Below are 14,429 nucleotides of genomic sequence, written 5' to 3' on the forward strand. Positions count from 1 at the left end.
AAGTGCAGGAAGAGGAGTTCAGTTGTGCAGAGACTCGAGTGAACCCTCGTAGTGCTCGGTCCTCTCCTGTCCGTCGTTTCTGTCCTGAGAGAGTCAGAGGAGAAACAGGGAGGAGCATGTAATGTGTGTTTATAACCACAAGGTGGCAGCACACTCCCACAGTGCGTGTGTTGAACAAAGCTGCAAAAACTCTTTTCTCTGGAATAATCGAGATATGAAATCAATAAATCAGAGACTGGCTGTCTCTACTCACACTGAGGAAGGAGTGAGACGAAGACAAGGAGGAAGACTGCGCTGAAACTGGTCCAGGAGGAGCTTTAGCTTTCATCTTCTCAGACAGCCATCTTCTCAGCTTTAAACCTTTGAGAGATTTTAAAACAGAAAGAAGTGTTGTAGTCAAGACCACCCTTTACCGAGACCAAGATAGACCCAGACACCTAGGGATCAAGACCAAGTCAGACCCGGGGAATAAAAATCAAAGGAAGTGAAGTTAATTGTTCTTTAAGAAAGAGGCGTTTTCTTCTTGTGATGGTGTGGAAAAATAGCCAATCAGTGGAGGTGTTGACCGGTCTTAAATTTAAAATCCAGAATCCGCCCAGTCTGAGACCGAGACTAGACTGAGGAGAAATACTTTTGATTCTGAGACAGAGACCGTCAAAGGAATCTGGAGACCAAGACTGGCTTCTGCAACACTAACAGGAAGTAAGCAACTGGTGTTTAGGGTGTTTTTTAAATAATATAATATATATCCTGAAACATTCATGGTTGTGTAAACAGACCACAGATGAAGAGGACAGAAACGCTCACTGTGCTTCTTGGAGTGATGAACGGCCTTGTACGAGCCGAGCATGGCCAACGGGTGGTAGGACAAGGTGAAGGGGTGGACGAGTGCTCCCTGAAGGGGGAACAAAAGGTGGGCGTGGCTTAAGTATAAAGCACATCAGGCAGAATTTAACATACATACACACACACACACACACACACACACACACACACAGAAGGTCCTCGTACCTTTGAGTGCTGGCTCGGGTAAGAAGCAGCAGGTTTGCATCTGTACAGCGTTAAGATTTCCTCCACTGGAAGGCTGCTCTGAAGGCGGGACAAAAAAAGGTCAAAGGTTGGAAACCTTCAAACCGGTTAAACCATTACGATGCACACATGTAGAGTTTCTATGTGCTTGTTGAAATTCGATTAAAATGTTGAAATCATTTATAAACTTTGTGTGAGGAGGAGTCTTCTGTATTTGATCATCATCACGTATTCAGACTTACGACACTCACCATTATAATTCCAGCAAATGAGGACAGGATCATCGCCTCGCGCTCCAAACGATTAGGATAGCGGGCACTTCCTGATCTGAGAGAAGAGGAGGTGTGATGTCATTTTAAACATCTGGGAGGGTTTCATATTTAAAGGTCACATGTTTCCCAGAATCCTCCTCCCCATGTTCCTCTAACTCTAGTCTGTCCTCAAACCCCCAATCATGAGAAGAGTCCATCCTCTCCGTCTTCTGCCTGCTCCACTTTTCAGAAAATGTGTGCTCAAACAGGCCGTTTGGAGATGTTCCCTTCATGACATCACAAAGGGCAGTAGCCCCTCCCCCAGGTGGGTGACACTCCCACAGCTAGGTGTTTGTTCTGCCCTCTGAGTCTGCCTTCTCACCGTAAACAATAGGACATGGAGCCAGAAAGCAGCGAGTACACCCGAGCCCTTCCAGAGAGGGGGCGTGGCCAGACACAGCTCATTTACATATTTAAAGCTACAGACACAGAAACAGCCTGTTCTGAGCAGGGCTGAAATAGAGGGGTTTATAGACATGATCAAATACAGGATCAGAGTGGATTTACAACAACACACTTCACACACAGACAAATTATAGAAGAGTTTAAACTCAGGTAACGAAGCATCAGTGAGTGACGGGTCGGGGGAAAACAGCACGCTGCTTACATGATGTCTCTGTCGAGCACATCTCGTCCCTCCTCTTTGTCCAGCCACCACAGAGCGACGCTGACGGCCAGGTCGTAGTGAGCCTGTAACATGGACACAAAGGTGTCATCAGGTCTCTTGTATCATCTGCTAACATGTTAATCCATGTTTAGTTTTTTTTACCAAATCGTCCAGCATTGTGGAGGTTCCCTTCCCCTTTGGGTCAAAAGACTTCTCTCTCATCTTCTGTCCGATGTAGTCCCCGCTGAGGGGAGAAGAAAACAGATGCATCTGAAGTCGTGGTTGTGCTTTAACCTGCAGTCTCTGCATGTTTTAAGTTGGACTCACATGAGGGCTTCCACTTCTCTTTTTAGCTGCCTCGTCTCCATTTTCTGATCGGACTCCTTTCAGGAAGAACTCCTGGAAAAACAGGACGACATCCGAATACAGAATCACCTGCATCACGTGGATGCTGAATAAGAGACAGGGCCGGCACTCTTCCTCTTACCCGTTTTGAGTCGAGTCCTGGTTCAGAGCTTTTTTTTTTTTTTAGAGAAACCTGGTTCTCCATCGATCCTGTTTTGTGTTAAACAAGTCTTGATATCTGACCATCTCAGCAGCTCTGTCTTTGTTCCAAACCCTGAACTACGCGTTTATCTTCAATATTCTCTTCTCGTTGATTCCTTCATACTCTGGATATTTCAAAACAATAATAATAACCCAGATTCTTATGTGAAATTCAGTGTGCTAAAGTCTCATTTTATAATCCCCCCCCCGTACAGTGTGTGTGGATGGAGACATGAGCTAATCACACCTATTTGGTTTTTTGAAGCAGGCTGTAAACATGTTCATGTCTGCTGTAAAAACAGGCTGTTTGAATGGGTGTGTATGTGACTTCCTGTGCTGCTGCAGCCAGCCTCTAGTGGACACTCCAGGTACTGCAGGAACTCATTTTTGTACACTGGAGGTTGCTGCTCAGTGTTTCATCAACATTTGAAGAAAACTCCTGCACACTGACTAAACTGCACAAAAACATAAACGTTCATTTCGGCAAGTTTTGGAAACTAAAACAATAAATGCTCCGATGTTGGCGGTCTAGGATTTTTTTTATTTTTGTAGCCTTGGTTTCAAAATAAAGGATGAATTTAGATTTAAACTAGAATGATATCAGAGCCAGGTAATTACCTTATATGGTTTCTGAAGCAGGTTTTTACACCATCCTGTTCTCCGCCTGAGCGCCAAGTAGTGAAGTGAAGTTTCTGAAACAAGGATTACATGCAGAACTAATAACCAGGATACCATTGTGTTCACATAAACAGTCATTGTTGTCATGGTCGGGCCACGAAGAGACGCCAACATGTCCGACCAAACGAACGCAGAGAAAGTCGAGGTCACTTTACGAATTCATTCTCTGCAAGAACCTAAAATCCTGCGTGTGCGAATGAAGTGAAACTGAATCCGTCTTTAATGTAAAAACCTTCATTTAATCAACAAAAACAACATTCAAGTTAACATGCAATCATGTGTACTCACCACCCAACCAAACCGACCCTCCACTTCACATCATGATACTAAACTTCAGGCTACACTGACGCAGGCGAGCGAGCCTTTAACGGGGATGTGGAGCAGACTTCTCAGGTGAACAGATGAATCATTAATGAGCTCAATGTCTGTCTTCACTGACACACATAGTCAGAACACACCAGTTAGAGTCTGCACGCTGCAGTGTTTGCAGAACACACATACATAGTGAACATGCTTGGATAAAAAGGACAAAACAATCAGTCCACAGTAACGGACTGTTCCAGCGCCGCCTTGGTTCTGCCCTTCTTCTGTCTCTTCTTCTTCTTCTTCTCGTCCTTGTAGACCGGAGAGCTCAGAAACATGCAGTCCGTGAATTCATCTCCACGCCTGATTTTGCTGTTTAAAACAAAAACACAAGTAAATCACTTCCTGCTTTAACTGATTCTGAAACAAAGCTGTGACCGAGTGATCAGCTAGGACGAGGACTCCTCACCCGTTGATGGACGGTTCTTTGTAATTGACGACGACGCCGCGTCGCCTCCTGGTCCGGCCTCCTGCTTCCCCGTCTGGAGTTGAGATGGTGTTAGTCAGTGTTGTTAAGACTCCACCTGCTGCAAACGCACACAAAGACGTTTCACTCATAAAGGTCACATGACCTCCTCTTGTTCAGGTGAAATCAGTGTCCTCGCTCCTCTTCATCATGTGTGTGAAGTGTGTTGTTGTAAATCCACTCTGATCCTGTATTTGATCATGTCTATAAACACCTCTATTTCAGCCCTGCTCAGAACAGGCTGTTTCTGTGTCTGTAGCTTTAAATATGTAAATGAGCTGTGTCTGACCACGCCCCCTCTCTGGAAGGGCTCGGGTGTACTCGCTGCTTTCTGGCTCCATGTCCTATTGTTTACGGTGAGAAGGCAGACAGGTAATTATTCATTAAAATTAAAGGACATCCCACCTTCGGTTGAGACATCCGTCGACTCCTCGATGAGCGCCGCCCTGCTGGATGTCTCCCTCCGGGGGGTCGCAGGAAAAGAGCCCCCCTCAGTGTCAGCATGGCTAACATCTATGTGCAGCCACGGAGGCATCTCGTCTGTCAGCAGGTCTCCCACATGCTGACCACCTGCAGCTTCTCCGCTGTCCACCGTGTGACCCGACACACGAGACGTCCTGACGTTGTCGAGTGAGACGTCGCCTTCGCTCGTCCCATCGTAGACGACAAACGTCTCCCTCAGATTTCTGACCCGTGAGAGCCTCTGAAGGTTGGACGTCTTCCTCTTCTTATGTGGGTTCGACTCCTTCTTGGACTTGTCGGGTTTTAGGGAAAATAAATATGAAAAGATTTCATCTTTTTCGCTGAGGTCAGAATGTGGGTCAATGACTTGTAATTCATCTGGTTGGTTTCGATTTCCTTTAATGTCACCGTGAGGAGAGGCATCGTTATGTTCCTGAAGGTAACTCTTATCTTCGTCATCATCAGGTCTTAACCCTTTGCTGTGATGGCGCCCTTTACTCTTCTGCTTCCTGTGACTTAAACCTTCAGCACGCTCCCTCTTCACAGTTTGCTTTTTGCTGGATCCATTCGTTTCTTCTCTCCGGGCTTTTTTAGGTTTCTGAACCTCCCCTCCTGGGTCCAGCTGCAGCACGTCCTGGTTTTCTTTGCCACTCGAATCCTCTCGTGGGCTCGCTGGACCCTGAGTGTCCAGCCAGGGCCGCTTACAGGAGCTGGGTGTGGTCTGGACACCGGCTCCGTCACTCTGTCTGCGTGGACTTGTCCCTGAACGCTGCGTAACAACGCCGCCGTCTGCTTCACAGACGGAGGATCCTGCGGACGGCGCTGAGCCGTGCGCTGCGGCGTGGACCTCTGAGGAAGCTCTGCTCGATGACATGCTCTCCCTGAGATCGACTGAGATCACAAACGTCCCCCTGCATTTTGGTTTGAGACTTCCTGCAGAAGTGGTTCTGACTTCTTTTCTCAGGACTTCGTTCGCCAAATGTTCGGCACTTGGACGTGCGACGTCTTCAGCACAGAACAGGAAGTGTTCAGGCAGCTCATTAACTCTGGATGTTTCACACTCTCTCTCCACCACGCTTCCCATTTCACTTTCACGCGCTGGCAAAGTGACAGACGAAGTCTTCCTGGTGAACGTGGACCTCCTCCTGCCTTTTGTCCTCGACCTCCTGAGTGTGATCGTAGGCCACGCCTCCTCCGCCGCCGTATCGTCCTCTGGTGCCAGCCTGAGACTTTCTCTGGCTTTTGAGAGTCTAATATCTGGATCTGTGAAATAATCGTCCATGTCTGATGGGTCAGTATCAGCAGAGTCTGATTTGGACTTGGCAGCGTCGCTGGATTTTAATCTGTTCTTCGCCTTCTTCGAGTCGTTGCCGGCCTCAGACTTGTTCCACTTGGGAATGCGAGAGGTAGTGACACTCGTACTGTGTGTTTTGAGTGACTGAGGCGCTGTAGCCTCTGGGTCTTTGATACCCTCTGATGCGTGGTCATCTGTAGAACCAGAAGCAGAACCCTGAGCCACACTCGACTTACATTCTGTAGATTGTGGATTTTCAGCCACTGTTGACCCCGAGCCTTGTTCCTTCTTCTTCTTAGTTTTCAGCTTGCCAGCGCGTCCTGCCTTCTTGGCTTTAGTTTCCACGGTGACAATCTCAAAGTTGTTACTCAGCGTCATGTCCATCGTCGCATTGAGAAGAACAGTATTCTCTGTTTTTTTGCCAGTTTCTGCTTCTGGTCTAATGACCGAGCTGCCTGGAAGGGGAACATCGTCAGAGAGAGACGGGTTGGGTTTTACATTTAGACTTAAGGCTGCGGGGGTTTGGCTGTTCTGGACAGCCGGACGGGGGACGGACTTCACGTCAAACCCAGATTGACAGATTTTCGTGGAAAGACGTTCGACTTCCTCCATCAGGCTGCAGGACGGACGAGACATTCCCGGCCGTGGAATCAGTTTGTGCTGGCTTGAACGCCTTCTCTCTGAAGTTTTCTCTGCAATGACGTCATGAAAAAATAAATTCCAGCTACATTTTCATGACAATATCAGCAAGTGAATATCAGACAGCTGCCTACCACTGCAAACATCAGAGGGAGGTCTGCTCTGCATGGTGAAGGTGTTTGCACGGCGGTTTGTTTCAGGTAACTCTGCGGTGAGTTTTTGGAGGGGACACGACAGAGGCTCTGCAGTTTCTGTCTGGAGAGGCGGCCGGCCCGTCGGACTAATAATCAGAGTTGGGAGGAGGGCGAGACAGGAAGTCAGAAAAATACAGAATGTGTTCAAAGCTGCCGAAACCTGAAAGACACTTTATTGCATTTACTCACCTTTCCATTTCAACACGTTCTCTGTCAACGTCGCCTGATGACATCTTTGCTTCCTCCGACACTTTAGGAAGATCCTGCAGTCATTCATACGAATGACATCACAGATTACGTCAGCTGTGGTTTGATAAACGTATCATCGACTTTCACTGAACTTAAAACAATAACACTGAGACGACACTGCATCTTTACAGTGACATGATGCCCTCCAGGTAAGACACAAAAAGTGAAGAGACGTCTTACACTGTCAGAGAACAAGTCAGCCACCATGTCCAGGTGCAGTCGAGTGTTGTTATGGAGGTTATCTAAGATCAGGCGCTGTGAGAGGAAAATATCACTTCAGTTCAATTCAAAGGGTCACTTTACTGCTCATCCTTACAATCCTGTTTTACAAGCAGCTGTGAAATAATAAGCAGCGAGCTAACTCGATGTAAACTGAACTCTTGATGTTTCAAACAAACCAACCAGTTTCCTGTGCTGGTACTTCTTAGCGGCTAACTCAAAGCACAGAGCCTCCACTTGTTTCTGAAGGAACACGACGTCTTTCTCCAGCTGTCGGCTCCTCTCCTTCTGCAGCTCCAGAGCGACGGCCAGGGCCTTGTTGTTCTTCTTCAGAGACACCTTGAAGAAGGAAGACGAGTCTGGAGCAGCAACAAAGCAGGAGGAGAAGAACTGAATTCACTGTGTGTTTGATCGTTCAGAAAACTTGTGAGGGCAGCTAAAAAAATAAATGTATTAAAAAGGTTTGAGAAAGTGTGTCAGACTCACTGAGAAGTTTGCTTTTGATCTTCAAGGCTGCAGCTGAAGTCTGCTTGGAGGACGTGATGGTTGTCATTGTCCTCACAGGTAACATGATCAGGTGTGATCGAAGGGCTGTGGGAATGATTAATGATTAATCAACATGTCAGAGCAAAACACAGGATTCATCTGTACAACAGCGATTTAAACATCATAATAATGTCAAGAGTTGATAAGAGATGACAAAATAATAATTAGAAAGAAAGTCAGTTAATCATGGATATGTCTTCCATCTTTCTCTCTCTGTTATATTTTAGTCTCGAAAATGAAGGTTTACTGTTATTTTCAGTTATTTTTATTTTTAGCCGTCTACAAGCTGATTCATGAACCGGGCTGTTTAAAGTATCACATTATTACATTAAAAGTAGAATAAAACCTACCGTTTACAAACTTCAACGAGCGGGAGACTTCGCGTCTTGCTAATAAAAGTCTTTATTAACGATAAAGACCGTTAATAATGTCTTTAATAGTTTAAAATGAGTCGGGGATAAAAACGCTTCTCGTTCCGTTTTTAAACATAAACACAAAATCCGCCCTACTACAGCGCATGCGCAGATAGGCGCATAAATGAGCTAAGGGCCAATCAGAATGGATATAAAATGTTTTTAAATCCCCTACATCTTGTCTTTCAGGCAGGAAATTACTTCAAAGACGTTGAGTATCGAACATCGAGCTGTCCATCTGTGTTAAGAGAATTGTTTGGTCAGTTTGAAATGACTTGAAGTCTCGCGGTAAGAGGTGAGATGTGAGTTTATAGCCTCAGAATAGAGAGAGAGCTGCCTGTGAGTCAACACTCAGGGAATCACAACCAGGAGCAATTTAGACAGCTGACAAAAAATAAAAAAATAAATATTTATATTAATGAAATACTGAATATTAATAAGGAATAAGCAAAGGTACATTAAGAAAGGGTGTTGGAGAAATAAAGCTGTGTATAAAAGCGTAGACAGTTACAGATAATACAGCGGTAGACACATTAACAGTATAAATGTGTTTAATGTGTTCCAGAGTTAACAGCTTTTGATGGAAAAAGAAAACGTAGAAGGCACTCATCAAATAAACTTGACTTGAGAAAACATAAATGCATAAAGCTGTAAAAACTCAGTGGGTTGTGTCTTTACAGTCTGGGACACACAAGGCGTGCTTTGTGTTGGTTGCAGAGTGATGAGAGGATTCTGACTGCAGGAGGGGGTGCTTTGGTTTTATTGGTTGTCCCAGCTCTACATCTGTTGTAAAGCTCGAACTTCCATTTGCAGGGAAATTCCCTATATATGTACACAAGCTTGGAAAAAAACAAACAAACATGTTGTGTTTAGCAGTCACATATGTTCTGTGTGCCTTCATTCATCGTAACAAGTTATTAAAAGTTCCTTCTTTTATGTTTGAATGTGTAAAATCAAATCGTTATATTCTCACAAAGATCCCACAGGCACGTATGACCTCTAGAGTTATATGTTTTATGTTTGTCTCTTGGGACTGTGACTCTGAAACACACCAGATTTCATGGTAATCATGTCAGCTCTTCCTTGAGTACATACAGAGCTCGCTGTGTCCTGACAGTGTGTCTGATTCTTGGCATTCAGTGATGGATCGCATCCTTACGGCCTGCACAGAAATGCAGATGTGCTTAAAATGTAGCTTGGACTATTTTATTTGGGTTATTAAATCCTTAAATTACATCCAATGAAATGAGTGCACATTTAAATACTGGCCTAATTGAACCATCTCTGTGATCGTTAGAGTGATACATCTGCATTCCTGTCTTCATCTACATGTTCACAGAACATGAAAAGCTTTGCAGAGCAGCAGGTTGAAGGTCATCCCAGAGGAAGACAGAGTTTGTTTACTTTGTGATTTAGATGGGGGGGGGGGAAAGTTTTCAATTTACGTTGATTTTGATTGGTAATGAAAAAACTTGAGGTGTGTTTAAAAACATGAACCATTGCTGTTTCAGATTGTATTTGTAAAGCCTGGGAAAAAAGAAAAACGTTATTCAAGATTGAACTATGGCAGGAACCTGAAACTGTGTAATGGCACTTTGTAATGTTACTACCACTGGATTGTCTGGTGTCTTAGCCCATGAGGTTGGGACTATTGTGTGCATCACATGTCCTGGTAAATGATCCCCAAACAAACAGTTGCAACCCTGTGTAAATCACCTGAAACATAGCCTCCTATCACAACAATAAATTGTGTTTGATCGATATTTCTGAGTGTGACCTCTGCTGCCTTCTTTGACTTGATCACAACAGTTGGATTGAGTTCGGTTATCGATTCGTCAGGGCTGCTTGACTCGGCTTTATTCCGTCTTCGATGTCAGACTGCTTCATTCACATTGATGACAAATTCAAACAGTGGACGGGTAATTCTCATTTTTTCGCTGTCGTTACAGTTCAATCACATTTCCTGTGTTTACTGCTCCCAGGTTAAAGTTGGAGCTAGCTAGCACAGGAGGCTAACTTTGGATAGCTTGTCTAAATGCAGCTGTCTTACTGTAAATAGTTTACTAACGGTCTGAAATCCTTACTACGTGTACTAGGTGGGCTACTAGTTTATCTGATTGGAAATAAACACGAGAAACAAGATGATATGTTTGATAGAATAGACATTTAGCGAGGTAGCTAAGATGCCGGTGTTACGTGTAAAAGAGTTACCGTGTTATCTGGTGATTTTAGCCGTGTCCGCCCCTAGTTGTCGTAGTGACAGCTGTTAAAAAAACGGAAAGACTTCCCGAAAGTGTCTCTTAAATGTCAAAAACACATTAATGAGATTGATTTGATGAAATACTACAATTAGAGGCATTTTCGATTTTTTTTTTGTTTTGTTTTCAACTGGCTGCTATAACTACGACAACGGAATACGTCTTCGGCTTAGAGTCACCAGTTAACACGGGCGCTGGTTCGACCGTTACACCTGACGTTACAGTTCACAGCTAGCGTACAAGTCAGCTGCTCTGGTGAAGTAAAGCAACAGCCACTGACTGTGATGTTGACGTTAATATGGGATTGTAAATGAGTCCGTACACCTCGGTGGACTCGGACACCGGTTCGTGTGTGGTGATGTCCGGTGTGGTCAGGTGCTCGGTGCTCGGCGGTCACGCTCTCAGGCCTGTTATGATCACATGATGAGGACCGTGAAGCCGCTACTTCTGCTGCTGTTTCTTCCGCTCGTCGTCTAAAATGGCATGCGTAGCAAACTCTTACCATCTGTAGATACCTTCTAATGGTGAGTACAGAGAAAGAGGATGCTTTAAAGAGGATGCTGCGTATTTCATTGTCAATAATAAGAAAGCGGGGTTGACTCCCGGCTCGTAGTTAAACCTTATATCCGACTTTAAAGGGGACATGTTATACTTAATTTCCACCTTTTCAAACAGTCCCTCTGTGGTCTAAATGAAACATCTGTGTTTCTGTGCTTTGGTCCAAATATAACATGAATCAAGCAGCAGAGGAGGTTTGTGAGCCTGTAGAAACTAGCGCTCTCTGAACACTTCGTTTTGGTGTGTGTGTCTCTTTAAATGCAATAAGCCCCGCCCCTGTTTTCCCAGTTGGCATCACTCCTCTGAAGCGAAAATAAAAATGGTGGACTTGTGCAAAAGTATTGCTCTAGGCTGGAGGTGCAGTCCATGGGCGGAGATAGCAGAAGGAGTGGAGAGGATTTTCTTACTAGAATCCCCTTGTGATGTCACAAAATGATAACATTTGAAACAGAGCATTTTTCTCTTTGTGGTAAGAATTAAAGCAGACCACAAACAAATGACTGTTTGGATTTATTTCAAATGTTGAGGTTCGATAGACTCTCAGGCAAACAAATAAATGTTCAAAAACACTAGAAGTGATTTTGTCCCCTTTAACTAACCAATCAGCTGATCAGCTGCTGGGTTCAACTGTGGACCAGGATTAAGATGAGACACTTCAGACGTCTTCTGTGGTAGCAAGGCAGTAAACATGTGAACTCTTTTCTTTTCCTGCTTCAGTAGATTCAGAATCACAGATAATAATCACTTCCTGTTTCATGTTTATTTTTTGTGCCGGATGAACGTGACGTTAATTTTCATGTGCTTCTTTCCATCTGTCGTCTGGTTCCTTTAATGCTTATTTATTTATCTTTTATTTGTCAGTGACTCGAGGTTCCCCCTCAGAGATCTCTCGAGTATAAATGAAGGTGGATTAATCACATTACTTCAGAACTTTAAGAGAGTGTTTTCTGCTCTGGCAGGTTCTGACACGTCTGCGCTCACAGGTCTCCAGGGTCACTTGGAGTTTATAATTCATTTGTTTTGGAGAATGAAAACACTGAAGTTGTTGACAGAACCATGACTGATCGTGCTGCAGACATCATCATGTGTCCTGACCTCTGATTGTTTCTGCTCTCTGAGAAACTGTCATAATCTCATTACAGGGGAATCATTCACGCATGCTTACGATGTTCTCTCTTCTTTCCCGTCCCAGGACCAGCAGTGACATGGCTGCTGACGACAAGTCCTCGTCTTCATCCTCAACAGACTGGAGCGTCGAGCCGCCTGTCCTCTCCCCGGCAAGCCCCTCCCACCTGACGCAGTTCAAACCGCTGACCCCGGAGCAGGACGATCCTCCCCTCCGCTCTGCGTACAGCTCATTCGTCAACCTGTTTCGATTCAACAATAAAGGTCAGACAGCAGCAGACACACACACACACACACACACACACCAAGTACACACAACAAGCATGTAGCTTCAGTGATGGATGTGGCACAAAGAAAGATATTCTATCAAACTTCACAAACTCACATAGAAGATAAAAAACAAATCCAGTCTCTCTCTCTCTGTGTGTGTGTGTGTGTGTGTGTGTGTGTGTGTGTGTGTGTGTGTGTGTGTGTGTGTGTGTGTGTGTGTGTGTGTGTGTGTGTGTGTGTGTGTGTGTGTGTGTGTGTGTGTGTGTGTGTGTGTGTGTGTGTGTGTGTGTGTGTGTGTGTGTGTGTGTGTGTGTGTGTGTGTGTGTGTGTGTGAGTCCTGACTGTCTCCAGTGAGGGAGAAGCTGGAGTCCTGCTGGCTGTGTTGTTGTCAGAGCTGTGTTTACATGGCTCCTCCCCTTGTGTATAAAAGCTGTTTGAGTCAAGAAGAAGAAGAAGAACATACTCACTGATTATTTGATGAAGAGTTTTTACATCATTCTGTGTCAGTTTACATGAAGCTAGCAGCTAGCTAAAGAGCGCTAACATTAGCATGCTAACAATGCAGGACACAGGTGATTGAAGCGAGCAGCTAACTAAAGAGCGCTAACATTAGCATGCTAACAATGCAGGACACAGGTGATTGAAGCGAGCAGCTAACTAAAGAGCGCTAACTTTGTTCCTTTTTCAGAGATCATGAGTTATTAATTTCTGTCAGGACCTAAAGACAGTTTCAAACTAAATCTTAAAGAGTGGATCTGGAGGAAATGAGCGACCCTTAAGCTTCCTGATTGATGAAGTGTTTGCAGAGATCATGATGTTGTGTGTCTTCACCTCGAACCAAAGTAAGAATCACATCCAGGTCAAACAGTGATCAACGAGCAGCGTGTCTCAGAGGAACAGACCTCGGCCTTGTGAAGTCATGTGATGAAGTTATTCTTCCTGGAGCTGTGCCAGGACTCAGCGGGTCACATGACGTGTGTGTTTATCCCCCCAGGCGTGACGTGTGTGTTTGTACTCAGAGTCAGTTTTTTTTTTTTTTTTTGCTTTGAGTCAAAAGTTGTCGTCGTAGTGCGGCGAAATGTTTGCACCAAAACAAATGTGACTGAAGTGAAACAGGCCCTGATTGGTTCAAAGTTAAACAAAGGCATCGAGTAAAAAGAATGAACTCTTAATAACTATAAACTGTGTGTGTGCGTGTGTGCGTGTGTGTGTGTGTGTGTGTGTGTGTGTGCGCAGAGGATGGACGTCCTCCTTCCACAGTTCCCGAGAAGTCGGATGCTCCGTCCCTCTCTCCTCAGTCAGAGAGGAGGAGCTGCTCCTCCAGTCCCTCTCACTCCCTCCACAGCACCAGACCACACCGGAAACCACACTCAGACCACCTCAGACGGACCTCCACTGCCTCAGGTAGGACACACACACACACACACACACACACACACACACACACACACACACACACACACACACACACAGATACACACGTGAGTGGTGTGTGTTGGATCGCTCCGAGTGCTGGATTTTGGGTTCTTTGGACGCTCTTGTTTAGCGACTCTGCTGCTGTGTTTCAGGCTTCAACTACTTTTTCAAGCGTTGGGGTAAGGAGTCTTCAAAAACCATCAAGATGACGATGATTGGTCGATCTCGTAGAATAGTCCAAACGAATCAAACCGCCCGGCGTCCTGATCATGATCGGATGATTTCCATTAACAGAATGTTTTTGATTGAACAGAAAGGACGTGCTGACACCGGCTGATTCTTTGTCTTCTCCTTCACACACGTTTTGATTTCAGCGTCTGATAGTCGAATCACTGCTGCTGATAACGCACGCCGCGTCTCTCCTCAGAAGTCACCGCTCGCTCTCCAACGCTTTAATCTGCACTTTGAGAAAAGGCTTACACGTGCCGGATTCTTCGGCTGAAATGTTGAGATACCCAGGTGAAGTTTAGAAACCAAACGATGATCTCACGAGCGTCGTGTTTCAGGGACAACGCCCCGACGAAAAGCAAAACAAGCTTCAACAACGCCGTCTAACATTGATTATCTGACGATCGTTCAAACCTCCAGATCATTTTTAAAGGAATAATCTCTGTTAATCCATCAGTGCAGAGACGTGTGGCCATGACAGACGGACGCCTTCACCATAACTGTGTAAATCTCTCCGTCTGCTAAATGAGTCGATCTTGATTTGTGCAGAGACGCTTT

The 14,429-nt window shown here is 45.0% G+C and overlaps 3 protein-coding genes across 4 annotated transcripts in view; 1 reads left to right on the top strand and 2 right to left on the bottom strand.

The window, feature by feature from the left end:
- Window positions 1–18: 18 nt before the first annotated feature.
- Window positions 19–3,563, bottom strand: c9h2orf80 (chromosome 9 C2orf80 homolog; the record flags this gene model as incomplete). Its single annotated transcript, XM_079358040.1, has 10 exons — window positions 3,460–3,563; window positions 3,112–3,185; window positions 2,275–2,346; window positions 2,110–2,191; window positions 1,948–2,030; window positions 1,281–1,356; window positions 1,012–1,089; window positions 808–895; window positions 254–360; window positions 19–84 (listed from the first exon to the last, which is right to left on the bottom strand). Exons 3-10 carry the CDS (start codon window positions 2,313–2,315, stop codon window positions 19–21), a joined length of 621 nt encoding a protein of 206 aa, XP_079214166.1. The 5' UTR covers window positions 2,316–2,346; window positions 3,112–3,185; window positions 3,460–3,563.
- On the bottom strand, window positions 3,390–8,084 carry sgo2 (shugoshin 2). Of its 2 annotated transcripts, none has more exons than XM_079358020.1 (9): window positions 7,954–8,084; window positions 7,544–7,648; window positions 7,241–7,416; window positions 7,019–7,093; window positions 6,779–6,852; window positions 6,530–6,675; window positions 4,406–6,448; window positions 3,944–4,016; window positions 3,390–3,846 (listed from the first exon to the last, which is right to left on the bottom strand). In XM_079358020.1, exons 2-9 carry the CDS (start codon window positions 7,626–7,628, stop codon window positions 3,708–3,710), a joined length of 2,811 nt encoding a protein of 936 aa, XP_079214146.1. In that variant the 5' UTR covers window positions 7,629–7,648; window positions 7,954–8,084; the 3' UTR covers window positions 3,390–3,707. The 2 variants fall into 2 exon arrangements, with proteins under 2 accessions (XP_079214146.1, XP_079214145.1); XM_079358019.1 differs by having other exon boundaries at window positions 3,944–4,061.
- A 1,729-nt stretch (window positions 8,085–9,813) lies between these two features.
- The window catches only part of pikfyve (phosphoinositide kinase, FYVE finger containing), a 7,450-nt gene continuing 2,834 nt past the window's right edge, over window positions 9,814–14,429 (top strand). The window contains exons 1-4 of the mRNA XM_079357912.1: window positions 9,814–9,935; window positions 12,025–12,221; window positions 13,464–13,631; window positions 13,796–13,975. Coding sequence (XP_079214038.1) covers window positions 12,038–12,221; window positions 13,464–13,631; window positions 13,796–13,975 — 532 coding nt within the window. The 5' untranslated portion in view covers window positions 9,814–9,935; window positions 12,025–12,037. The remainder of the gene's footprint in view (window positions 9,936–12,024; window positions 12,222–13,463; window positions 13,632–13,795; window positions 13,976–14,429) is intronic.

This window comes from Symphodus melops, assembly GCF_947650265.1.
Source record: "Symphodus melops genome assembly, chromosome: 12".
Classification (NCBI taxonomy): domain Eukaryota; kingdom Metazoa; phylum Chordata; class Actinopteri; order Labriformes; family Labridae; genus Symphodus; species Symphodus melops.

Excerpts from the sequence above, each read along its gene's own strand:
- sgo2 (XM_079358019.1), bottom strand. The coding sequence starts at position 7,628 with ATGTTACCTGTGAGGACAATGACAACCATCACGTCCTCCAAGCAGACT. Across the intron at positions 6,853-7,018 it reads CTGACTTGTTCTCTGACAGT|GATCTTCCTAAAGTGTCGGA; the intron begins GTAAGACGTCTC and ends GAATGACTGCAG. Across the intron at positions 3,847-3,943 it reads AAAGAACCGTCCATCAACGG|CAAAATCAGGCGTGGAGATG; the intron begins GTGAGGAGTCCT and ends TGTTTTAAACAG.